This window comes from Folsomia candida, unplaced genomic scaffold (genome assembly GCF_002217175.1).
Source record: "Folsomia candida strain VU population unplaced genomic scaffold, ASM221717v1 Fcan01_Sc001, whole genome shotgun sequence".
NCBI lineage: Eukaryota > Metazoa > Arthropoda > Collembola > Entomobryomorpha > Isotomidae > Folsomia > Folsomia candida.
Genome location: NW_019091193.1, coordinates 408,098 through 434,087, shown reverse-complemented (window position 1 = coordinate 434,087; position 25,990 = coordinate 408,098). Strand labels below are relative to the sequence as shown.

The 25,990-nt window shown below is 35.6% G+C and overlaps 5 protein-coding genes and 1 long non-coding RNA gene across 6 annotated transcripts; 2 read left to right on the top strand and 4 right to left on the bottom strand.

The window, feature by feature from the left end:
• Positions 1-52: 52 nt before the first annotated feature.
• On the bottom strand, positions 53-7,191 carry LOC110841927 (sodium/glucose cotransporter 4). The gene is made up of 13 exons (XM_022087625.2): positions 7,150-7,191; positions 6,904-7,080; positions 6,664-6,828; positions 6,222-6,420; positions 6,043-6,145; positions 5,788-5,890; positions 5,343-5,586; positions 4,984-5,134; positions 4,738-4,906; positions 4,495-4,585; positions 4,286-4,428; positions 305-408; positions 53-235 (listed from the first exon to the last, which is right to left on the bottom strand). Exons 1-13 carry the CDS (start codon positions 7,189-7,191, stop codon positions 169-171), a joined length of 1,758 nt encoding a protein of 585 aa, XP_021943317.1. The 3' UTR covers positions 53-168.
• A 2,879-nt stretch (positions 7,192-10,070) lies between these two features.
• On the bottom strand, positions 10,071-12,147 carry LOC110842064 (SEC14-like protein 2). Its single transcript, XM_022087775.2, has 7 exons — positions 11,934-12,147; positions 11,554-11,629; positions 11,220-11,263; positions 11,025-11,139; positions 10,760-10,966; positions 10,389-10,469; positions 10,071-10,310 (listed from the first exon to the last, which is right to left on the bottom strand). The coding sequence occupies exons 1-7, from the start codon at positions 12,072-12,074 to the stop codon at positions 10,138-10,140; spliced, it is 837 nt and encodes a 278-aa protein (XP_021943467.1). The 5' UTR covers positions 12,075-12,147; the 3' UTR covers positions 10,071-10,137.
• Positions 12,148-12,682: 535 nt separating this feature from the next.
• On the top strand, positions 12,683-15,400 carry LOC110841922. The gene is made up of 3 exons (XM_022087621.2): positions 12,683-13,102; positions 13,178-14,045; positions 14,519-15,400. Exons 1-3 carry the CDS (start codon positions 12,999-13,001, stop codon positions 14,819-14,821), a joined length of 1,275 nt encoding a protein of 424 aa, XP_021943313.2. The 5' UTR covers positions 12,683-12,998; the 3' UTR covers positions 14,822-15,400.
• LOC110863522 (zinc finger protein 131) lies at positions 15,346-18,321 on the bottom strand. The gene is made up of 7 exons (XM_022112860.2): positions 18,098-18,321; positions 17,944-18,007; positions 17,716-17,809; positions 17,074-17,642; positions 16,706-16,997; positions 16,169-16,288; positions 15,346-15,901 (listed from the first exon to the last, which is right to left on the bottom strand). Exons 2-7 carry the CDS (start codon positions 17,987-17,989, stop codon positions 15,667-15,669), a joined length of 1,356 nt encoding a protein of 451 aa, XP_021968552.1. The 5' UTR covers positions 17,990-18,007; positions 18,098-18,321; the 3' UTR covers positions 15,346-15,666.
• Positions 18,322-21,202: 2,881 nt separating this feature from the next.
• On the top strand, positions 21,203-23,895 carry LOC118434130. The gene is made up of 3 exons (XM_035846922.1): positions 21,203-21,543; positions 21,911-22,632; positions 23,174-23,895. The coding sequence occupies exons 1-3, from the start codon at positions 21,232-21,234 to the stop codon at positions 23,622-23,624; spliced, it is 1,485 nt and encodes a 494-aa protein (XP_035702815.1). The 5' UTR covers positions 21,203-21,231; the 3' UTR covers positions 23,625-23,895.
• On the bottom strand, positions 23,820-24,303 carry LOC110842003. Its single transcript, XR_002547275.2, has 2 exons — positions 24,043-24,303; positions 23,820-23,952 (listed from the first exon to the last, which is right to left on the bottom strand). It is a non-coding gene; the product is annotated as an uncharacterized LOC110842003 (long non-coding RNA).
• Positions 24,304-25,990: the final 1,687 nt, after the last annotated feature.

The window sequence follows — 25,990 nt, the reverse complement described above, 5'->3', positions numbered from 1 at the left end:
AGTATCACGGGTAGTTTTTTTTTATACTAGCCTTCACTTTTTTACAGGAAAAATGGGATCGGACTTTATTAACACCCTGTAGATAATGCAAAACAAAGAAGCATGGCAAAAAATTAAATTGGCTACAACCTTGCTGTCAAATCCCTAGGTATTTCAAAAGTATACTCGCTACGCATAATATACGAAAATAGAAACTGTGGCGACGAGCAGAACAATAGCACAGGAATTTGTCAATCTGAAAGTAAACATATTTATGGTTACAATTCCATCATCTAAACCTTTAGCAATGGTTCAAAAAGCTAACCTCTTTTCCAACTCAGTTTCGATTATTGCGTCTTTGTCCTCCTGCACTTCCGGTTGTTCAGAAGTATTGACGTTATGCCTCGTCCAAAAAGTTAATTTGATAAGCTAAAAATAAATAAATTTTAAAAAACAAACTTAGGTGAAGGACGCGCTTAAAATATTAAAACAAGTTGCGTTAAGAAATGTCATAATATCGTTTAATATTTATTAATTTTTACTTCGCCGTGGGCCCAACTATTAAATTTTCAAAGCAATGATAATTAACAATAAATGTAACTAAACCAAAGACTTGATTAAATATTAAGTGCAGCGTTACAGGGGAGTTATTAAAATACGCCGGAACATGATAAAATTTCATCTATAAGAAGTGTCGCTATGTATTGAAAGATAGCTTAGAATCAAATTCAAAGTTTATTAAATACAAAAATTACGTATTTCGTACAATTGTTCCAAATGCTTGAAAGTATATTATTCTGCTGTGTTAGTTGGGCCCACGGTGAAGAAAAAATGAATAAATATTAAACAATATTATGACATTTTTAACGCAACTTGTTTTAATATTTTAAGCGCGTCCTTCACCTAAGTTTGTTTTTTAAAATTTATTTATTTAATTATTTTTAGTGATTTGTGAACTTCAATGCATATAATCATAATTAACAAATCTTAAACGTTGTTAATTCTCCTCTGGGTGGATGCGTGTCATACAAATTTAATTCCCCAGTTTCAGAATTTTAAGGATTATTCTGTTGCAACATTCCTCGACACTTAGCGATCTAATAATAGCGTAATTCGATTGTCTAGCAACATTGGTTATGTTGAGTATTGAATAGCGATGGTAAATAAACTATTAGCATACGTTAGCAACCAGTAACCCAACACGTATATACATACGTAAATAAGTTGCTTAATGGAAATATTTCAAAAAGCTCTAATTCCTTGAGTTTTCATCCGACTAAGTCGAGCAAAGGCTGAAAATGTGCGTATTATCCAGGAGAATAGTAAAAATGGCAAGCCCCCGGTCGGAAACGCTACCTTGATGCCAAGAAATGGATTTGAAATTTTAGGCATCGGACTTTGTACCAGAAGGAAGTAGAATTTTTGAAAAAATCGAATAAACGTATCTGTAAAACAGAATTCTCTAACTATTTTGTTTCAACATGTTTTTCATGCAACAAACGGTTCATGCTAAATCTCAGTGGGACCTTTTGAAAGTTGCAGCTGAATGCATACTTAGGCTTCGCCGTAACCATGGTGATCTTTTAACATGATCACTTTATGGTTACTTTTCCTTCACCTAAGAACAAATAAGACAAAGGAGATAATAGCAAACGGCAGTAGGTAAAATCCACTGGCGTAAATAGGGGTAGGTGGGGGAGGTGCCACATATCGGCCCCCAAGATGAGACGGCCCCCGGCCGTCGGACGCTTGTGTGTATATATTATTGGATATTTTTCATTGGCGAATAAAGTATTTAAAAACACAAATAATTCAGTAGTCGAAGAAATTTATATACTGGCAAATCTAAATTTGTTGTTATTTCTTGCACATTTTGCAAGGTGTTTCTATTTGACGCACAGGGTGCATAAACTTTTTTGTTGTCCGTAGTTTCTCCTAGGGGGTGATGCCAGGATGAAAATCTTTATTAAGAAATTAAAAGTTGGGGAATTGCAAGCAATTTTTAAATGGATTTGAGTGGTTGTCATGGCAAAAGTGCAAAAATTCCCCAACTCTTAATTTCTGAATAACAATTTTCATCCTGGCATCACCCCCTAGGAGAAACTACGGACAATAAAAAAGTTTATGCATCCTGGTTGACCCAAAAAACATTTATATACAGGCTATAAGATACAGAACTGATTCTAAGACAGATCTTAAGCGCCAAGATCTCAATCATTCAGTCATGAATATTTTCATACGAATTGTTTAGCTCGCATTTGTGAACCACTTTTATAAGCCCCGTCGGCCTATCTCAACCTGCCGCAAGTGGTGCAGGAGTAAAAAAAGCAGATGCACAGTCCAAATGGATATTCGTTGGCTGATGTTGAATGATTAATCACCACAAATTGTGGTCCACAATTATTCTAATAACTAGTCTCCGCTGCCCGCGTTGCAGGCTTTTATCATTGAAGGCTTGTCAATCCAGGATTACGAATTGCGTTTAGGACTGGGGATTTGATAATTAATTCTTAATTTCCATCTCTAATCCCAAATTTTATAATTTTAACGCTTATTAGTTGATCGTTAGCCCAACTCCATAAATTGTAATCCAGCAGTGGGATTAAGATGTTTGCATGGACTGAAAAGATGAAAATCTAAGTTCTGTTGAGATTCCTCCTTGTTTGAAATTGATTTCATTTGTCGCCCATCTTTTAGCATAATTTCAAAATACTGGGAAAAATTTTGCAAAACATACTTGTAGCATGGTATCCTCGATGCGAAATTTTAAGCATTGGTGTGACCTCGAAGGAAATGTGAATGGTCTTCCAAATCAATTGTTAAATGTTTGCATTAAAAATAGTACGGAGTAAGATTACAATTTTGTGTTTCTACATATATCTATCATTTTTACTTCAAAAAAATATTTGGTGAGGGTATAATAATTCTTAATCATTAGCAATCGAATATTGCATGTGAACTGTTCTCCTAATCCACGAGAACTACTCGATATATCGAGTAGTTGTCTTTGAATATATTCAATCCGATACAAATCTAATCCAGCATAAATTCAATCCTAGTCATTAATCTTAAAATTTTAAAAAGTAATTCTTAGTCCTCAATCTGAATCCAATGATTTAGCGTTTAATCCTTAATCTCAATGCTTAATCCAGATATCGCTAATTTTCCGATCTCTGTTCAGCATGGAGAACATTTTGTTTAATAAGGTAGAAGAGCCTGTAAAATACATACATCCACACAGTGCAATGGAGCATGACCCGTCGGCACACTGTACCATTTGCAAAAATATCCAGGTTTAAATTTAAACTGAGTTACATTAATTTTTGCATCAAATCATTTAAAATGCTCTAAAACTATATATAAAAATGCCGTACCACGATCGAGCAGTCTCCGCCACGACTTATGTATATCTTGCGTACAAGCCCGAGAACGAAATCTTGAAAAACGAGTTATGATTTCTAAACAATATTAGTGCCTTGTTCATCCATAAAAGTTTCTAACAAATATATCTCATACTTTGTGAATTATCAGCAGAAATGCTTTCACGAGAACTTATGGTGCCAGAATACTGATATACATTAAATAAGAGAGTTACAGTGTTGCGATAAACTTCAGAAAAAATTGGCTCCCACTTGTAATAGTTAATTTAGATTTAGGCCCCCCACATCCAGCTCACATACCGGCCCCGAATCTATAGTTACGCTACTGGTAAAATCAGCAAATTTAAAAAAAATGCCAATCTCACTTGCCGTATGTTATACGTAAGGGGCTGACCATAAATTACGTAAGGCAAGAGGGGGGACTAATGCTCCTAATGATATCGTCTAATGATATCGTGCCTATGTTACACATGTTAATTGTGGGGGGAGGGGGGTTTAGAAAATCGCGATGTTTGTGTTAGGAAATTTATGGACGGCCCCTAAATATCTATCTATGTACGTAACAATGGGGGCGCAACCCACTTTCAGACCATTGTTTGACCGCATTAGTTTACGAGAGCAACTCTTTGGAAACAAAATTTAATGCAACACTTGCCTAGATATGAAACGTTCAGCAAGTTTTATACTTGCGGGTGCCGCAAGTTCGCGAAGATTTTCCAGCAGAATCTGCTTTGCAGAAAACCGAACCGTTTTCGCGAACTTGCGGGGCCCAGAACTTCCTAGATTTTTCGCATCTGCGCAACTAAATGTTGTTCCTAAAGAGTTCCTCTGTCAAAGTAATATGGTCAAAAAATAAAGATTTTATAGCACTTGAAGATTAGCTTACGATAATATTAATTGGTTATGTGAATATGTAATTTATGTACCTCCGTAGCAGGTGTAGGCTGCGATATCAAACTGATTGTCAGCGTTATAGCAAATGTCACCAAAAAGAGGAGAAGTCCATAGTGTAAATAGTGAATATCGTCTACAAACCACTTTATCCACCTGGCCCGGGTATCGATCAAGCCTAATTCGGAATAAATTTTATCATTCTCACAACAACTTGATAATTTTTCTTAGGTTTATTTATTACCGAGTGAACAAAGTGGGGCTGGAAAGCAATACTCGAGTACGAATCTAGCCACGCCAAGGAACAATCCGATCATTAAACCCCAAAATGCACCCTGTAAAATTTGTAATTACTTAATATCATAATTCTCGCAAATATTAACTATGTAAAACGTATAACAAAATTTTCAGAAACTTGAACTGCTCATTACGATAATAAATTATTTAAGAAAAGCTATCTTAATATTTTACAATTGACTAAATGTACCTCTTCCGTCGTTCTCGGTATGAGAATGGCCATCATAAATATTGCTGTAATCGGCGGTGCTAAGAAATTCGCGACTTGGTTGACATAAACGAACAGTTCGGCGGACCTCAACTCCCTCAAGATTGGCACCCAGGCGACCGATATTGCCAAAAGGACGACAATGCTTACCCTGCGACACAAAAATTACTTCGTTTTCTGAAATTTATTTACTACTATAAAATTTGCAAATGTTGCAAATCATGGAACCTTCCAACGACAAGTAGTTCCACGTCGGACGCCTGTTTTCTAATTTTGCTCCAAATATCCATCGTAAAAATTGTCGAAGCAGAGTTGAAAATTGAGGTAAGTGAGCATAAAATTGCTGCCAGCATTACGGCCACCATTGTCCCGGTTAATCCTGGAGCAAATTAACATCAATTTTGCACATGATTTTGCAACCTTTAATGCATACACTATTATAAATCCGGTATTAAAATAATCCCAAGAGTAGAGGTGTTCACCGCGTAACAATAGCTCGATATTACACTTTTCCACAAGATAGCAAATTTAATACCGATAAATCAATACCAGATTTCTAACCGTGCATTTACGTAAATGTAACATACCAACTGGAAGGAGGTTTAGGACCAATTCAGGATACGCAATATTCGTGCATCCTGACTTTGATCCACAAACTTTGGAACAAACTTCCGGTGTGGAGCAGGCAACGGTATTCTTGTACAAAATTCTGGCCGCCATCCCAGGAAATACGACGAGATACATTGGCAGGAATTTCAAAACGGCGGCAAACAAACATCCCGCTTTTGCATGAGTGAGGGATTTGGCGGCTAGTACTCTTTGTACAGTCACCTGGGTAAACGATTTAATTTCTGCTAATTAGTATTTTCCAATGTCAAACAATTATGGTTACACCCATCGAAATTTAAATATAGCACGTGCGATTGTGCGTAAACCTTTACATAATTAATTCACGGATGACGCCATAATAATGTTGTATCAAAATTGGCATGCTCTTAAACTCTTCCCCATTCGTATTCTATACTTACGTACCTGATCTGCACACCAAAACCATATTGACGAAATTGTCATCCCTGTTAGCATCCCGGTCCAGGGCAGATCCGACTCGCCGGGAAGAATGGGGCGAAATAGATGCCTACCGAATATAGGTATGTATTTAGTTAAGGTTGGTAAAGTTACTTATCTGTCGAGGATTATCTCTACATATTCCCAAAGTTGGTAAAGTGTTTTTGCACAATTATTTGCATATAGCTATTAGCTACATATACAAAATTAGGGCTTATGTACATCGAATAACCAGGCAGGACTCCGCACGTGCTCGCATTTCCGCTAGCCTCGTCCGCTACGTACTTTCGTACGAGCTCGTTGTATCCGCCAACCGCTCGGAATGCTAGCAAAAATTGCATAGTTATTTTCTAACAGATCATAGATATGTATGTAACTGATATCTTTATTTTCCAGATTACATAATATCATAAGTCCCACAGCACCAATGACCATGAGGACCGTTTGCACCAAATCTGCCCACATGAGGGCGCTTAGTCCTCCGGCAATCGTAAATCCTGCCGCCACCAGGAGCAGAATAAAAATGGAGACGAATTCGCCTTGGTCGCCGTCATAGCCGAGGGCAAGTTGAATAAAGAGGGCACCCGCGTATAGGTCAGCCTGTTAGAAATAAGCGTCAAATTTTTATTTAAAATTGTGTTTAAGTTCGCATGGTTAAAAAAGTTTGCAAACAAAATTGACTTTATAATTCATTTGCGAACGTATTTAGTTTGCAAATCTGTTCAAAATTATTTTGCAATGCGAACATGCGAACTCATTTCAAGAATCATACAAAATAAAATTTTATATCCATGTTACTATGTACGTAATCCTAAATTTTACAAAATTATGTAACAATTTTACCGCTATTTTGGTGAAAATGTACAAGAGCAAGGACAAAACTGCGATACAAATCCGAATCCGATCCCCTCCAAAGCGTTTCGTTAAGTACTCCGGCATCGTGTTCACTTCAGCAGCCATGTAAACAGGGATAAATACCCATGCCAGTAAAATTAGGACAAATATTGCCTAAAATCAAAATAAGATTGTATGTAATTGCATACAGATTATAGATTGTTAAAATTTTAAATTTTTGCGGCTAACGTTCAACTCAAAACTTGCAACTCCAATCCCACTTGCTGCACCGGATCCCGCTAATCCGACAAAGTTTCCACTCCCGATATTCGTGGCGAAAACGGAAGCTCCGACTGGAATCCAGTGCATATTTTTTGACGCGAGAAAAAAATCAAGGGCGGAGCTGTTTTTCTTTTTTGATGACATCTGTGCATATGAAAATTAAAATGTATTTATGTAATGCAATCGGTCCCGGTACGGTAAATATGAATGTACCAAAATCGTACAAAAATTACGAGTGCCTAACGCGTAATTCATGTTATCAACCGGTAACAATTGTTCTTCCTTGAAGCGAAAATTTGTGACTTAATTTCCGACTTAAACTCTTATCAGTTACACTACAGATCTGTCTCTTAGAAAATTTTAGTTTTGCTAAAACTATTTTTGGAGAATCGATGACCATGTGCACATGGGTACAAAATTGGTCACACACGTTTCCGCGAAATTACACCTTTCTATGCATCATTCGATTCGCGAATTTTGTAGAGTATGTAAATTGGTTACCAAATTATCTAAATACATTTGTAATTTTGAAAAAAAAAGTATTTGTGTTCTCACCCAAAATCCGGCCCCTACAACGACAATGAAATATAAGAATATTGCGAAAATATCCTCCCATTGGTGTAACCCTTTACTGGTATTTGACACTAATTCGTTCCCCATTGCAGAAATCATGTATAAAGTAAACAAATTCCTTTAAAATTGACTAAAAGTAATTCCATGAGGCTTGAAAGTATGTATGTAATCCTTATTGAATACATCGTGTTAATGAAACCAGAAAATTATGCAACAATGATTTACCGAGAATTGGCAAATAAAATTGCCAAGTCGGTAAATAACGAAGCACGAATGAACTGATGCGTATGGATCGTTGCTGTACTATGTTATCAATTCTTTCAGTCTGTCTATTCTCGAAGTGTTTTCACATGTAAATACTTACATAAATACATGTAAAATGGGACGACAGGTGTCCATCAGTAGCAGCTATTTCTAATGATCCGACATATTTATTTATCTATGTATTTGTATGTATGTATATACTAGGGACGTAATATTTTAATGGCCCCATAATTACTGATTCCGGTTCGAGGGTAATGACTTAATCACTTATCTATTTTAAAACGTAATGTCAAGATAATTATCCCATTAAGAATGGTAAATCCTTCATTCCTTGTACAATTCCATGTTTGACATAGTCATTTGTCAGGATTATGTATGTAGACATTATTTAATGCTGCCAATAAGCTCAAATATGTATGTGTGTACGTCGTAATGAGTTCGCGTTAAATGAATGAAAAATATTGTTCTGTGCCAGAGGCTGGCCGAGCCAAAAGCAAGTATCCCCGTCGCATCGATCTCACAGAATTTTGTATAAAAAATTGTGAATTTAACTTTTGGTTGAAGGGTCAATGTAGCATAACTATTTTCAAATTATATGCAACCACTCCCCCTTCAAAAATTGGGGTAAATAATTGGGAAAATTGAGAAAGTCAATGTACACTCGATAAAAAAATAATTAGACCTCAACTTGCATTTGCAATTTGGATTCCCCCATGAATACGAACATTTTGACGCATTAAAAGTTTCTAAATTCGAAAATTGGCGCTTTTTTTACCTACACATAAATCATTAAAAAACTCATTGTTCCAGTCATTTTGCGACTGACAACCTGATGCCAGATTTTTCTACCATAGAAGAGCTACATTTTCAGCTTTTATTGTCCGAAGCAAAATGACTGGAACAATGAGATTTTTGGGGTCAAAGTTGCTATGGGGGCCATCTGTGGCTGTCTCCATGAAAAGGGACCTTATTCATACTTTGCTCATTTTCCACAAGCGGCAAAATACCAAAACAGAAAACTTTCAGCGAAACCCATTTCGTCAAAAAGCTGAATTGGCGAAATAAATATTAATGTTAAGCATTCCACTTCAAATTTAAAACTTAAGGTTGTACAGGTTTGCTTTACCTAATAAAATAATGAAATTTGCGCCTTGACCTTTTTGAGGACCTTAACGTGAACTAGACACTTAACCTGGGGCGATAAACCTCAAATTTAAAACGTAAGGTCATTCCGGCTTGTATTGGCCTATGCAAATCTATTATTATCGCCATATGAGCTACAATACTAAATTTTAAAACAGTGTTCTAAATTTAATCAATATAAAAATTTTCGCCAAAAGGTCGTTTTGCCATATTGTCCATACAGCACTTCGAATTTAAATAACTTTACTTGTAGTTAACAGATTGAGCTAAAATAAATGGCAAATTAAAGCCTGAGGCAAGAACTTTCATAATAAATCAAAGTCGCTAAAGTAGATATTTGGTGAATAAGGTCCCTTTTCATGGAGACAGTCACATCTTATATCGCAAGAGCCGTAGCAAACTCTCGCCACTAATTACCGAACTTAAAATTTGCCCTATTTTAACTATATAATCGCCCCAAATTAAAAACTTGAGCTTATCAGAATTAATAAGAATAATATCCAGTAGAAAATTAGTGCCAAGGGGCTTGTCACTGTACTTATCAATTTTTCAGATAAGCAAATTCCGCTTATTCAAATAGCCCCAAAACTAAGCTGTTCTGGATTTATAATGACGATATCTAATCGAAAATTAACGCTACGGGGCTTATCTTTATGCTTATCAATTTTTCAGATAAGCAAATTTCGTTTATCCTTATCGTCCGAAATTAAAACATATGTGAATTAAGAATGACAAAAAATTAAACGATTTTGATAAGCAAAAATTTAATTAATCCTGCATGGTTTTACATGCAATGTTTATAGAGTGTGAAAGAGAAAGTAAGACGGATACGGCACTGTCGCGTGATGGTGGTGGATACCCACCAGAATCCGAGTTTTTCTCACTTTCTCGCTCAATATGGAAACAGGATTTATTATACTTTTGGCTTGGTTTCCCTTGCATAAATAAAGTCGAAAGGAAATAGAATCCTTAATACAAATATTTATCTGATGACAAATTTGAATTTTGAATTTTTTACGAAGAGAAGCATAAAATACATTTTTAATTCGGTTTTCCAAATGCTCAATTAAGATGGTGCGAGAGGTAGGATTTATTGAAGTTGGAGATTCCACTAAACCAATATAAAACCTTATGCCGTTTGTTGAATTTGTAAATAATTTGTATACAAAAGGAAGTCGATATATTTCCATAAATAAATTTACTTTACATATTTACGTTTAATCATATTATCTTTGTCCCTCCAAAATTCGGAGTTAGTTCGTTTTCTGGAATATTCGAAAGTAAGTCCGCCTTCCACTCGGCCTCGTTCGTTCCAAAAACAAAAATCGCATCTCTTCTATCTTTACTCATCAAGGGTTTCACAATATTGAGGACGACTTCGAACACTCGGGGAGCTTTGAAATAGATAATTAAAACTTTGTGAAATTTTTCATAGCTAACTGAACCTGTAATACAAGACCATATTTACATACCATTAATTACGATTACTTTATGCGTTCCATACGGATAATATTTGTCATGTGCCGTAATAAATCTTCCGAACAGAGCCACACCTGGCGAAAAAGGGTAAAATAATGATAATTATTAATACACTCTTAGAAATCTGGTATAGTCAGGCAGGTATTGATTTCTAGGTATTAAAGTTGCTACCCTTGGTGTGACAATTAAGTGGTCTGTAAAAATTTGCTACCAGTATGGAAGAACTTCAATAGCGGGCTAGTACTACACAATATTATTTATACATTCCACTTTGGTAGAGTCATAACTTAATACTGCTTGGTATTAGTTTAATACTGTATTTCTAAGAGTGTATCTTAATCCAAATTTTTTATGTAATGCTCACATTGCACGCATCCATGCTGAACGAGATTGAAATTGTTCATATTCAAAATTGTGACCGATTGTGTCACGTTCAATCCCATCGCTTGTGCTGTTCGAACACGTGAGTATCCGTCCTCAATGGTTTTTATCATGTACCGGAACAATTCGTCCCCCTTTCCGGATACGATGGCTTGACGGATATCCCACGTGGACATGTCTCCCGTACAAACTGGGGTGGTCATAAATTAAATTTTGCGAAATTTTTGCAGTACGAATTTTATCCATACCTGGCCTTCCAGTATAGTCGGTCGCACTACAATCAAAATAATATTCGCGTTCCCAATAAGACCAATCTTCACGTAAGATGGAATCTATTTTATTAATCTTCCTCCATTTTAGGTTCTGAAAACCATGTAGATTTGTTAGTGAGGATATTGATTATTGTTTCTGATTATTATGTAAATGAAATTGACATTACATACATCCTTGAAAGCGGTTTCAGCTGCTGCTACGTTTAGCCTGCTAACTATGTGAAAGAGTAAAGTTAATATTAAGCATTTATTTATTGATGCAATTCATGCAGTCCTTGGTAACCTTGTAAAATCCGTAAATTATGTAAACTTTTACAAACTTTTGCGAATATGTCAAATGGAACAGCTTATACAAATTTTTTGTAAACTTACTCAGATCAAGTCAAAGCGTCTCTTTATTTTGTAAAAATTTGTATGCAAAAGTATTTTACAAAACTTTACAAAGTTACCAATAAGTGCGTGAATTGTTTAATATTTCAGAACAATTAATTCATTTACTTCTCACATCGTAACCATCGTAGAAGGGCGAGATCAGTTTTAAGCCAGTCTTGTGCCCGAATACGACCAACTCTCATTTTTAGCTAGAAAAGTAAATATTTGCATTTAAAATTATGTGTGTATGTGTGTCATATTTATAATTACACTGTTAGAAATCTGGTATTGATTTCTTAGCATTACATACGTAAAGTTGCTATCGCTTGGTATTAAAATAATACCGGTCTGTAAAAACTTGCTACTGATATGCTTAAACTTTAATACCGAGCTATTACTGCACGGTATGAGTTACCAATACCACGTTGGTAGAGTCATATGTAAATGAATACCGCGTGGTATTATTGTATTGTAATACTTGATTTCTAATAAGAGTGTACATAGTGTGCGTACCATTTCCAGCTTGTTGTGCTCGTCTTCCGTAAGTCGTAGTTCTTCTTCAACTTCAATTAAAGACACAAAATGAAATTCGTAAAATATCAAGAATACGACGAAAGATAATATTTTTAAACTGATAAAAGCATGAGGTGACATTTTTACTGAGAAAAATAAATAAGTTTAGGATGAATGTATAGACACATGCTCGCACGTGTTCCTATTACTCGAGACTAGACAGTAAGATCAAGTTCTTTACTCGCAAATTTACTTATTTACATATTTATGTACATGCACACACATACATATGTACATCGTAATTTGTAATTCATATGTCTGAATATTTTGTGCATGAACAGTGACGGCATGGAATGGTGACGCAATGCAGTTGAGAAGTGACTATTCAAGAAGCAAGTGATATGATTTATTAAGTCAAGTATGCAATATACAATTTACATTCATGTTGAATCTCTTCTCTGAACCTTGGTCATCTTCCTCGTAAAATATTTACGCGTGCACAGGTCAGACAATAAAATCCGATTCCAACTAGACAATGTAACTATTGTCATATGTGTGCACATATGTATGTACCAGTGCAAATAAATTTTCGCTGAATGTGAGCGATATTCATAAGTACGAAAACTGGTTCCATGCCATGCCATGATGCGAATAATTGCAAAAAATCAGGAATTAGCAACAGTTGTGTCTTCATACACATGAAGAAAACACTTTAATTACTATTTACTATACATTTACTCTATTACTCTACCTGGTTCATCCCTTCACTTAATAAAGTTGTCTCTCTCCATAAATACCAATACATAAGTGCACTTTAAGAAATGAAACTGGTTTACTAAATTAGTCAAATACTTGGAAAAGGGTGAATCGCACGCTACTAAATATCATTCCGACGCCTTTACGTATCTAAATTGGAATACCTGTGTTACCTGCACATAGATTTTTGTCATAGATGGCAATTAATAGTTTAACTTTTCCTCATGAAAGAAAGATCACGACCATTTTACGGCTCATTATTAAACAAACTTGCTTCGATGTGCCATTAACTTCGAAACGTCATTTGTCATGAAGTTTCAAAAATCGTGCCTAGTTTTCATTTTTCTTCACGTCCTATTTTTCGTATCAGTGTCCGGCCAAAGATGCATCGTCCGAGAGCTCGGATCGAAAGAGTAAGGAATTTTAAATATTGTCAAAAAAGCATATATGAAATTTTGACAAAAGCTAAATTTTCAAAATTGTTTCAGTGTTATTCGAGGCCAAACTCCACCATCCTGTGCGCTACCAGTTTCTCTCATAAATTCCGGCCTCTATCGCCCCCTCGTACCCCCCACAAACTCCCTCTTTCCACCCTGGTACAACGCCACGTTGTTCCGGATTGGGCAAAAATACGCCCAAAAACACTTCCTCAGCGTCCTCATCACGCAAATTACGGCGCTTCCCCTATTCACGAATCACCCCCTGATCAAACCCTTTCTTAAAGTTAGCGGCAAATCCAGAACGATGGAAAATGCGAATCGCCGCTTCTTATCGACCATCCTACACGTCAAGCTATACTACGAACAAGAAGGCGACGCGCTACACCACGTGATAGAGTCGCTCGTTCGAGTCCAAGGCATTCATTTCTCGTTGGCGCGAAATTACACGTGGGCCGCCCTGCAGAAAAATAATGCCGCCGCGAAAGCCAAGGAGACAGACTTTAGTTTCAGGGAAGACATGTGGGCCGCCGTTTCGGCGGATCTGGAAGCGTCCAAAATTCCCGACAAAAATAGATTTTGGTCATTTGCAGACCTATTACCGCCGAAAGATGGCGTTGTTCCGATCCTGAATCAGTTGTCGTTTAGCAACACGCAATTCTTTTTGGGCGGATTGTACAACGTGATTCCGAAACGGATCGGAATTCATGACGCAAAGGAGGAAGAGTTGGATGGGTTTAATCACTTGTGGGCCGTGCTGGGTTTCGCAGTGGGAATTGAGGATCACTATAACATTGCGTTACAGCCTAGTTTGGACGAATTGAGGAGATATTATCGGGAATATTATGATGAGTATATGCTCCCTGCGTTATTTCATAGGGATGCGGATGGGAAAAATTTTATGGAGGGGCTGTACACGGTGGGTGAAAATTTTATTGAATTTTGACCTATGAGGAAGCTTTTGAATTTTAGTTACATCTATAGTTTTCTCACGATGCTCGAATTTTGATAATGATAAATATTTTGAACATGAACTGAAATTTTAGCATTTGTTAGGCTGAAAGTGAATTATAATTTTGAATTTTTCATACATGTTTCGTATGAATTTGCAAGTCAAAATTGAATTATGCATTTTGATGACTTGCATGAACTTTTTTAATGATGCACGAATTTTCCATATGATGCACTTCTTTCTAACATGTCAAAATCATGTTAGTCTCAGGAAAAAGAAACAAGTATTGAGTGAACTAATTTACTTTTTGAAAACTTTTCAAGCTATTTATTTTTAACAAAATTTCGAGTTTGTCAAAAAAAATCTTGAAAGATAATGTTTTAATAAAACTGATGTTTTTATAAAACCTGCCAATAATTATTTCCTATTTATGAACACAGGGATTCATTCGCGCTTCATTTGGAAAAGATGGCGACAAAATGTTCCGCGTCGAACAAATGATGCTGCTCGGTTTGGAAAACGTTTTTGACGTGGATTGTCCCAATATAAGGAAGAGACTGGGTCTTCCGAGCCGTTTCTTAAGGTCGCACGTAGCCGAAGTGACAAATATGTTTAAAAGTGCGTCGTTTCGAAAATGCCTGGCGAAATTTGTGCTACGAACGTATGTCGAAAAAAGTGGGAGAAATGATTTAGGCATTGACATCAATGATCCAGCTCAGGTAGCGGAGAAGTCATATTTCTAGAAATTTGTTCAATGAGGCAATTCACACATTCCTTTGTAACTTCGTAAAACCCGTAAGTTATGTGAAATAATTTTTGCAAAATATATAGACGCCCTTAATCTACGTAGGTTTATATACAAAAATTTGTAAGCTAATTTTCCTTGGAAGCACAGATTCGTAAAAGTTGGTTAGTTTACGGATTTTAAAAAGTGATCAAGGACTTCGTGAATTGCCTCAATATTTAAATTAATATGTACCAATGCTGATTAAGTGTTCAAATGTGTATATATGGATATGATTTAACTACTTTTATAATTAGTACACGTCATGATACTCATAAATTATATTTAATTAATTGACGTATTGTGACAAATTTTTACGAGTAGAAAATCATGGCGTGAAAATTGCTATGAAATGACTTTCAAACTTTAACTGCATACCCAAATGTTGGGTAATAATTTATATGTAAAAACCGTGTTCCATGTCAAAACTGTCTTATGTACAAGTGTATAAACATTTAGTACACATGATTATGTGAAAAATTGTATATTTATTTATAGCTTATTTATTTCCCAGTAGCGAATAAAAAATAATTACGTACATTTTTGAACACATTATTATATAATTATTGAGATCTTCACCTTCAACTTTCACGGTTTTGACGCTGGCTGTATGCCAAAAATTCTACCTTTCTTTTGACCATTTTCAAATTCTGGAGTGTCCTCAACTTCCGTTTCCAACTCTTCTTCTGTAGTGGATAGATCAGAGGGTATCCGGGCATTTCACCCCCTCCCCCCCCCCCACCCACTCCAGTACTTTTACAGTTCGATATACGAAGGACAGATGAATTACATAGTCGATTTAAATTACTCGTCCGTGTTTCGTTTTCCTGTCTTCTTATTTTCGCCATGTTTTCTTCCCAAGTGGACATAAAAAGCTTTCCTCAAATTAAATTTCTTTTCGCAAATGGCGCACTGAATCTGGTCGCCCGCGGCATGGCTGTGAACAGTTTCCATATGACTCCTTAAAAATAACAGAGTGCTGCACGTCTTGCGACACGTGGGGATGGGACACGTCGTATTCCAGTCCTTGGGCGTAAATCTAAAAAAAAAGCAAACACACCACATTTTAATTCTGAAGGCGTTCATAACTATTATCTACGTATCCTTAGTATCGTAAAATAGTTTACGAAGATAAAACAAGGGGTCAAGCTTCGTAAAAATCGTAATCCTTGTAACATGATTTTCGATTACAAAGTCTTACGAGACGAGCTTGCAAAATCTCGTAACCGTGAAAACTTTTTTTTACGATCAACTAAGGATAAGGAGAATAATCTTTTTAAAATTCAAACCAACTGGATAAACTTACACGCAAGAACTCCTATGCATGCTCCAGGTCGAATGGGAGTGAAACGCTTTTCCACAGATGGGACAAGCCTTAAAAAACTCTGGGGGGATATTGACTTCCGCCTGCTTAGAAATTTCAACCCTGGGTTTAAAAAATAGATAACATAAAATAAGGCGATATTCACACTCAGATTAATAATATGATATATGATCAACTATTTTACACAATTTGGTAATAAAAATTACTAAAATGTAGAAAAAGTGACGACATCACACTACTGTATGAAAATTTGTGGAACATAATTTTCTGACTCGTATCTCACATTATTTTTTTATAAACTGTGCAAAAAAGTTACAAAATAGTGCACATCATAACCTTAAAAAATCTCGGAGGAAATTGCATTCAATACATTTTACAGCATTTCACGTGATTTGTGCAAAATTATTATTTGATTTACACTTTTCAAGGGTTTATAACAATTTCTTAATTAAATTTGACAACTAATCTGCAAAGGGTACGCGTTAACTTATTTAAACGAATTTTAACTGTTCAGCATACCCGCAAGTTTTAATGTGTCCTTCAAATATAAACGATATTGTGAATCCTTTCCCACAATTTTCGCAAATATATCTCGATGGTAATTGTTTATTATCTGGTTTGTTTATATTGGTGCGCAATTTTTTCATGGGGATGACAACGGCAGCAACGCTGGAAAATCTTCCAAGAATTTCCCCCAGTTTAACGGCAGGTTCCTCTCGGTGGGGTTTGTCGCTATGACGCACTATTGATGTACTATTGTCGCCATTACTCTGAGCCATTGACTCACATGAATCACTATTTTGCAATATTTCTAGAAAAATTGCAAATCGCAATATTTATTTTGACCACCAAATATGTAATACATTAAAATAAACACAAATTCTTACCAGGTTGTGATTGACCTTCCTCGAGAATATTGACATCTTCAAACTCAAACCCAAACTCCGTGTTCATCTTGACCGGAACGAATAGTGAATTTGCAAACTTTTTAGCAGGAATAGGGCCTTCGGATTCCGCGACCTCGGAATCATCTGACAATTTACAATTCATGACTTTTTCAGCAGGATTTTCGTCACGGTTGACCTCTTGCAGTTCGTCATTCTTGACCTCTTGCGGTTTGTCGTGCTTGACTATTTGCACTTTATCATTCTTTTTCTTGACCCCTTGCAGTTTATCATTGTTGTTCTTGACCCCTTGCAGTTTATCATTGTTTTTCTTGACCCCTTGCAGTTTATCATTGTTTTTCTTGAGCCCTTGCAGTTTATCATTGTTTTTCTTGGCCTCCTGCAGTTTATCATTGTTTTTCTTGGCCTCTTGCAGTTTGTGAATCTCTGATTGTTGATGAACATCATTATTATCGTCATCTTTTTCTGTTAAGTCCACTACATCTGGCAATTTGTCCTTCTTTACTGCTTTGGGATTAGGAATGGCTGTCCATCCGGCAGAATTAGTGTCACTTTAAAGCAAACATGTCATTAATTAATACACATATGTACATAAATTGTTCCCAATTAAATAAATTAAATTACTCTGCGTGGTGATCAGCAGCCCAGATATGAATTACGGCGAGGGATTTAGTTTGAAAAAGGGAGGCACATTTGTCACACCGGTATAAAAATTGCCCTGTACAAAATTTAAAGTAATCATTAAACATTAACTGTTATTCAACAATTAGCTCAACTGTAATTATATGTAAATTATGTCAGTAATTACAAATTAAGTGCAGTAAATATTCTTTGCAACATATTTTTTCTCACCTTCGTCTGTATCCCACTTTTTGACGAGACGCTTATACATCGACATGACCCCACAATTAATAAACTAGTCAAATATATATAAAAATTGTTAGATTTAACCAAACTTTAATTGTAGCTTAATTGCAGAAGAGAAATTGTGGAAATATTTATTTACCTTGTTTTCTTTGTTTACTTTGTCATTTATCGAGTTTAGTAATATTTAAATGTTTGACAAATGACTGTATTTCAAGTTACTAAAATGTTACGATATTTAGTTAAAAAATTATTATTTTAATTTCAAATTTTGGCAAGTCAATTTTAAATTTGCTAAAATTTTGTCTTCATATTTTATTTCTCGTGCTCCGTCAGCTGGTGTTCACCACCACTTCAACATTCTCAATTTGGTAAAAGTGAGACGACTTTTTGTCTCAATATTTCACTATTGTCAAGCTATTTATGTACATAGGAAAATGCGTATAAAAAGGTAGGACGAGAAATGAGACTGAGGGAGGATGAGACAATGTCGCATTTAGCAAACTTGCGAAGCTGAAAAAATTTGTGTCGTGAGGGGATTCGCAAATTTCGCAAATCTGTACATATAACTGTGTTACCCTATTTTAATTAGGGTTCCGTGAATTATTTGCAATTTCTACTGAATTCAGAGAAGATGAGTCGGCAAAATAATTTTGCGAAATAGAAACATGACCAGCTGGTCGGTAAAAATTTGCGAAAAAAATTCAGTTTTTCCAGCAAATTTCGCAAATTTCTAGTATATGTTAACTAGTTATGTTTCTACTCGATTTGCCAGATATATACATATTCGAAGGTTGACATCGACGCTCCACGAAAATTTCCATACCGTTAATTTTAAAGATTTATACTTATTAATAATTTTATCCTTTTTGCATTGTATGTATGCAAATATATATTTATGCATATACAAATATATGAATCTATTTAATATTGACATGCACATGTTTCTTTACCAACATATGCATAGGTCTGTTTATTACGGGCTTGTAGGTGTTATTGATTTTGTTATTACTAATCGCAAGTTTAATAATTCCAGTTCACTAAATAGACAGCAATACAATATTTAGTCCATGAGATAAATAAACCTGACTGTTTTCATAAAAAAAACTTACTTAAATTCGTCTCAGAGGTTCTATCTCATTTTTATTTTCTCTACCAAGAATTGCATGGGAGGGAGATAGCAAAGTGAAATTGCATACACACAATGAATCTTCAACGAATACTAGTAGATAAATATGTATGTACACATATGATACAGAAAACCTGGGTGATTCGACTCTACACATGGGGTTTATTGCTGTGAATTTTGGATACAAGTAACTCTTAATAAATTGGTATTATCTCATTACTACCCGAGTATGACTCTACCGGCACTTGTAATAACGGGCATTACCGGACAAATTTGCCACTTGGAAAAAAACTACTACCCAAGGAAGTTATTACCAAACCAATACCAGTGCAGAGTTTATATATACATACATAAATACGTGACTCTACTAGGTTTTTAACAGCGTATTTATTAATTCATTTCTAACTAATTTATACATACATTTTTCAAGTTAAGGCCGGTTTACAGGTCATGTTTTTCACGTGAAATCGCCTCCGCGTGAAAATTTCATGCAAATTTCACAAAATAGTTCTCACGTCAATGGTGAAAACAACGCGTAATTTTCACTCAAGTGAAATTTTCACTCAAACTGGATGAAATTGCCGTGAAATGTTTGCACATTATTTCACGTGAAAATTCTGGTTATTGGTCATATTGTATATTGTCGACATAACAACAAATATGACACCGTTCAAAGAAAGTAAGATAAATTTTCAAATTCGAATAAATTACCTTTAAAATGGTCATGGTTACTAAATAAGGAACCAATAATGTAAGATTTTAAAGAAATGACCTGTAAATTGAGTTTTAGAATTTGCGTGAAATTAGCCCATTTCTCGCAAATTTCATTCAAGTTTCATTTTGTTGTTGCGGTGAAATTTTCACAACAATTTCACTCCGTGCAAGTTAGTGACCTGTAAACCTTACTTTAGTCATGTCCCGTAGAAAATACATACCCACATACTTTTATGCAAAACCAGGATCCGCACTAAAAATGTGAGCAAAGAGCAAGGCCATGGATGGAGCAAGGTATGCAAATTCAAGTACATATATAAAATATTGCAGCAACAAAGTCTGCATTTATGTAGCAATATCAATGGTACACATGGACTGAACAAGCGATCTATTTATTTACGTACTTAAACAGACACGCATTATTCACATGCATACATAGTTTCTCGGTCAAATTTCTCAGTCAAATGTGCATTGCCAGGGTTCCACTTTCAGATTTTTACAAAGTCGCATCTTTCTCGTTTTAAGAATTAGTGCAAAATGTACAAACGTATTTAGCAGATTTGAGCTGTTAAGTACGTAGTATCAAAATTTGAAAAAAATCAAGATTCCTCGATATAGTTGACAATATTCCTTGATAGTCATAAATCTGACAGCAGAATTGATTCACATGCTCAAGCCCATGCCATTTCGGATACATTAACACTGTTACAGAATCTCGAACCCGAGCCCCGATTTTTGCGGATTCGAACCAATCCGCAAATTTAAAGTCAAGTCTGGATTCGAACACTCACATTGTTAAACCGGATTTATGCGGTTTACAGATTCACGGATTCCTTGATGTTATACAAAATTGCGACTTATTCATTTGCAACACGGCTTGTTGTACCTATGTATAATTGCTTCTTGAATTTCCAGTATTTGATGATAAAGCGACTTATTGCACACATAAATTTAAAAATATTTATGATATACACACGCATAGGCTCGTAAAAAGTCAACAACAGTCCAGGATTAAGGGACCGTGCATAGCAAATGTCACTAATATAGTTTTAGTTTAGATATCCAATGCTTCCCATCTTAATTATAACATAGACGTTATAATTAAGTATTACATACGTGTTATGCATGCCGCATCGAGGTAATGCTTAAAATTAGGAGAAAATACACCCTACCTTTTATGTTTGGCCTCACGTAAATTTCATTGACCTAAAGTCAAGCAATATAGTAAAATTTGTTGCGGAATGCTCCAGCTTTTGCAATACTTATTTTTTTATCACCCTTTGCAATGCATACTTAAGAAATCGCGTCAAACAAATACGTGTTCATTTCCCATTTGTCCTTCAGACCATTCCTTGCAAATATCGGGAATTTACAAAAAATATTTTTTCATGCATAAATAAATCTCGTACCAAGTGTAACTAAATATTTTAAAAATGTCACAAAAATTTAAAATCTTTGTAAAAGATATTATCTTAATTTTAGCATCGATTTTCTTCTCCATATTCATCCTCCCATTTTTCCTCGTACTTTTTGTCTGTCCTCGTTACGTTTATCGAAAAATTGTCATATTTTTCGCCGCGCATTTCAAGCCATGGTTGTACACTCCCTTAAGTTTGAATGACTGTATCGTCGTCTGGGATGACTACCACGGCCGACCTAGGAATTCGTGTTGTGGCGTCTTTTACTTGAAGGGAAGACCTGCCTTTGCCGATGTGGTGGGCAGAGTGGAAAAATTGGTGGAAGGGGTATGTTGAAAATTGATTAAGGGTTCGACTAAAATTATGCAACTAAGATTTTAGACTAGGGGCATTCAAGTCAATGTTAATTGAACAAATAGCTTGCGAAATAAAAACAAAGTACTTATGTCTTAGGGGACAATTTGGGAAAATATCCAATAATTTTCTGATTTTTACAATTCGTTGCAGAATTTTAAAAAGTTAGTAAGACTGCGACTAGTTCTTCGTAACTTTATAAAATCTATAAATTGGTTGAAGTAACCTTGCAAAAACTTTTCTCGGAAATATTCGCAAAAGTTTCCGGATTTTATAAAGTTATCAAGGACTACGTGAATTGGTTGTGCTTAATTATTTAACTGCCTTATTTTCTCAACAGCGTCCCGAACTCTCGTGTTCTTTAGCCCGCTGGATGTCCGTGTACTTTTGGAAAAAATGTGAAGATTTCTCCCTCTCAAATCATTTCTCCCAAAATGATATATCCGACCCGGACAAATTTTCGGAATTTGCAGTAGGCCTTATCGACCAAGGATACCCGCCAGAAAATCCTCTCTGGGAGCTAATCTACTTCCCAAACTACGCACATTCCGAGTACGGCACCATGTCCGCCATCTTGCTCAGATTTCATCACACTCTCGGCGATGCTATCGCGTACATGGCGCTAATGCGCGATTTGTGCGATCAAAATCCCACAGTGGACGAGGAAATGGACAAAATTTTAAAAACATTACGAGTCAGATTTTCGCTTTCTCCATGGCAGAAATTGTGTTACGTGACCAAACTAATTTTTGTCACGCCGAGCCAAGCCGTGTACTATTATCTGAAAGGGATCACTTCTCAAATGATACCGATGCCGAGAAGCAAGACGAAATACACGGCGTCCATCCCTGGTGTGACACATGTCTCGACATTGCTGGATATTTCGGTGTTGAAAAGCATCTCGAAAAAGACTGGGGTCAAGGTGACCTCGATTATTCATGCCGGCGTGACGGGTGCGATGCGAAGGATGATACTGGAAAGGGGGGGCCGAGCAGATGGGGATTTATCCACGATTTACGTCCTCCCCAAGACGAACCATCCAGGATCAATGACGAACAATTCGTATGTATCGTCGTGTGTTGCATATTTTTGCCCATGTTCCTGAATAGACCTACATTCCTGAATAGACCTACCTGAATAGATCTACATCGGTTTGTCTTATGTTAGCAATTTTTCGAAAAACTAGCTTTCGATTATTCCGGTTGTATGTACGTAGTAGGGTAAAATTTAAAACAAAATTACAATCAAAAATAAGCTTGAGATGAGAATAAAGGATTTCACAACAATTAATTCTTATCTGAGCAATAAGAAATAAGTATTAGCTCCTCCGATACAGTTTGTACTATTAAAAATAGAAAAGCGGTTTGCGAGTGAGTATAAACCGGTTTTTAGGACAAAATTAAAATATTCTTTTTATCAAACCGATTTTTCTAAACGGTGTAAAAATGGTATTTAGTTAAATCGTAAGCCGGTTGCTAAGCGGTTTTAAAGCCGATTTTAGATGCCCAAGTTTTGCAATTTTTCACACCTGAATACACACATAAATTGAAATTTTATTTCTTATCATACTTCTTAATCTAATAATTTACAAATTTATGTCCAGTTTTGGGATGCCGCTAATTTCCCCGATGACCCCAGAACCATCCCAGGCTGCCCGACTTGCCAGAATTTCCAAACAATTCGACCACCTCCTAGTTTCCCCCCTCTTTCTCGGTATGATGAGTTTGGCTGACTTGACAGGCTTGATCAACGACACCTTCGGCCTGACGACCTGGCCATGGCCGCCGGTCGCGAGTTTCATCCATTCCAACTTCGCATTTGTCGGGGAGCCGATGAAGCTGTTTGGTCACGTGGCAGAAATTGGAATTATTTACTCGGGTTTGCAAGCTGGCGGGCAGCACCTCTGTCTCGCGACGACAAGTTACAATGGGAAACTTGGTATTCAACTGACTGGAAGTAGGGCCATCTTTCCCGAGAGGGCTGATTTACGCAAGATTTCAGACTATATAAGGGAAGAATTTGAAATTTTGGGAAACCATGGGGACGAGGTGTAAGGTGGGATCCTTGGAATGGGACAATTGAACAAAATGCTCAAGATAAATTAGTTAATTGCATGTATTTAATTAAATATTTGAACTTTTCTGCTATATGTATTTAATTAAGAATTGGTATTTGAACTTTTAAGTCCAATATTCATGCAAATATGAAAAAACGAATATGTATACTACAAAAATTTTGAAACAAGTCAGTTACAGCATCATTGCATTTTGCTTTATAATTATTTCAGATCAGTTTTATCAATAAAATTTACAATTTAAAATTTAACATTTGATTTAAATTTAATTTTAAAGTTGATACTTGGAATTTACATCAGGTCACCATCTAAATATTAACAAGCCAATAAATATGTGGTTGTTGATAACCCTACAAGAAATCATAGATAATTAGCAACAATTTTGCCAAATTAATTACCTGATTTACTGAAAATCTACTTTTTCCCCCAAACATTATACGACCCATCTGTCCCCAGGTAGGAACCTCCGCCCATGGAATATCCAAAGTCTCCGTTCGGTTGCAACTCCCAGGACGGATTTGGCATCGCCATCGCCAAAACGACGGCACACGCAATGACGAGAAGAGTTAGCAGAAATTGCATTTTCCTCGCTATTTTATTTATGGATGTTTGTGTTTCTTCAAATTTTTTGGCGGATTAAAGTGGAACGACATAATTTGCAGGGACGTGGTATTTATATGGGTCATGATTTCGCAACTACTTGCATTAAAATAAACCGGGCACTGTTCGAAACATCTGTCACCATTTTTTTAAAATTTTGAATGAATCACAACTCGTGGATATTGTTAAATTAGAATTAGCATAAGTATATATTTATGTATGTAAGAATATTTAAGTGCGTTTTCAATGAACATACTCACGACAACGTCCAATGTATGTATTTGGCATCGAAACACATTTAATGGCAAATTTGTGACGGTCTAAAAGTTCGTGTCGTAAGGAAATTCGGAAAATATTAATTCGCAAATCTCGCAAAACTACTTCTAAAAACATGTTTTGATGTTGTTTCCACGGATTTCAGTAATTTTTATGGCTAGTGATGGTGAGGACGAGTTTTAGTCATAATTTGTGAAATAAAATGTCCATTTACTGGGAAAATTTTTTGTGAAATCTCGCAAATTTTGCAATACTTATGTACATATTTTCGAAAAGTGTGTTGCTATGTTTAATTTGTGAGATGTGCGAAAGTTGACGTGAATCCGCTCAATATAAAATTAATTCCCTCAGACAGAACTAATTACATATTATTAGGCTCCCAATATTTGACAAGGTTTTCTTATGGAAATTTGATATTGTGAAATTTTAGTAACGCTTGTAACATACCTTTCCGATGCAATTATAATTTCTAATTTGCATGACTATGGCAATCCGGATTTGGTACATAATCATGTTTAATATTTATGAATGAAACGATCTCAAATTATGAATCAAATATTCTGCGACGAGGCAGGAACATACATATTTAATAATATATTTAATTGTATCCAAATTTTCTAGTTATAGCTGGATCATGTTTTGAACTTTTTTTGTCGTGAATGTCAGGAGATTTATATAGTTACCAAATCTCCAACTATAACACAGCTATATATGTATTATTATGCATGATCTATTACCTTAAGAGGTACACAATTTATACATATATATAAATACGTGTGTATATGTATGTATGTACGTATGTACATACATACATGATTATCCAATCTGTTAATTTGGTCATTTTCGTTGCACTTTATACATAGTGTCATTCCATACCAAAGCGCAGTTACTTAATTTAATAATCATAGCTTCAAAAAGTGGCCTTTCATTAATAAAAGTTGGCCCAACTTAATTTTATATAATATTCGATAAATACTTTTAGAATGGAGTAATATATAGTTTGTCCACATACATATGCATGTAGAATTCATTCATGTCCAGTGCATTGTCAGGGTTCCATGGACTTGGATTTTTGCGCAGTTCAATTTCTTCATTTCTATACAATAGCAGCTATAAATTCAGTCACGTAATGCGTTAAGATCTTAAAAATCGAAAATGAAATAAATAAATATTCCCATAACCAGTGACCCTGTGAACGAGGTCAATTCTTTCATCCCTGGGTTACATTCGCGGTCTACTTGTTAATGATTTTGGAGACACCCTGGCAATGACCTTCCTTACCCTTACTCAATCTTAAATTTATTATGAACCATTTGGGGACCGTGCATGAAAGATGCGTGTGGTCGATTCGAGGAAGATGGGGTTCTATCTTTCTACTACGTACATATGTATCTTGATTATAACAGGAGGTATGCATGTATGTATGTATGTAGGTATCATGGCTCTCAGACAATGGAACACATTCCTTAC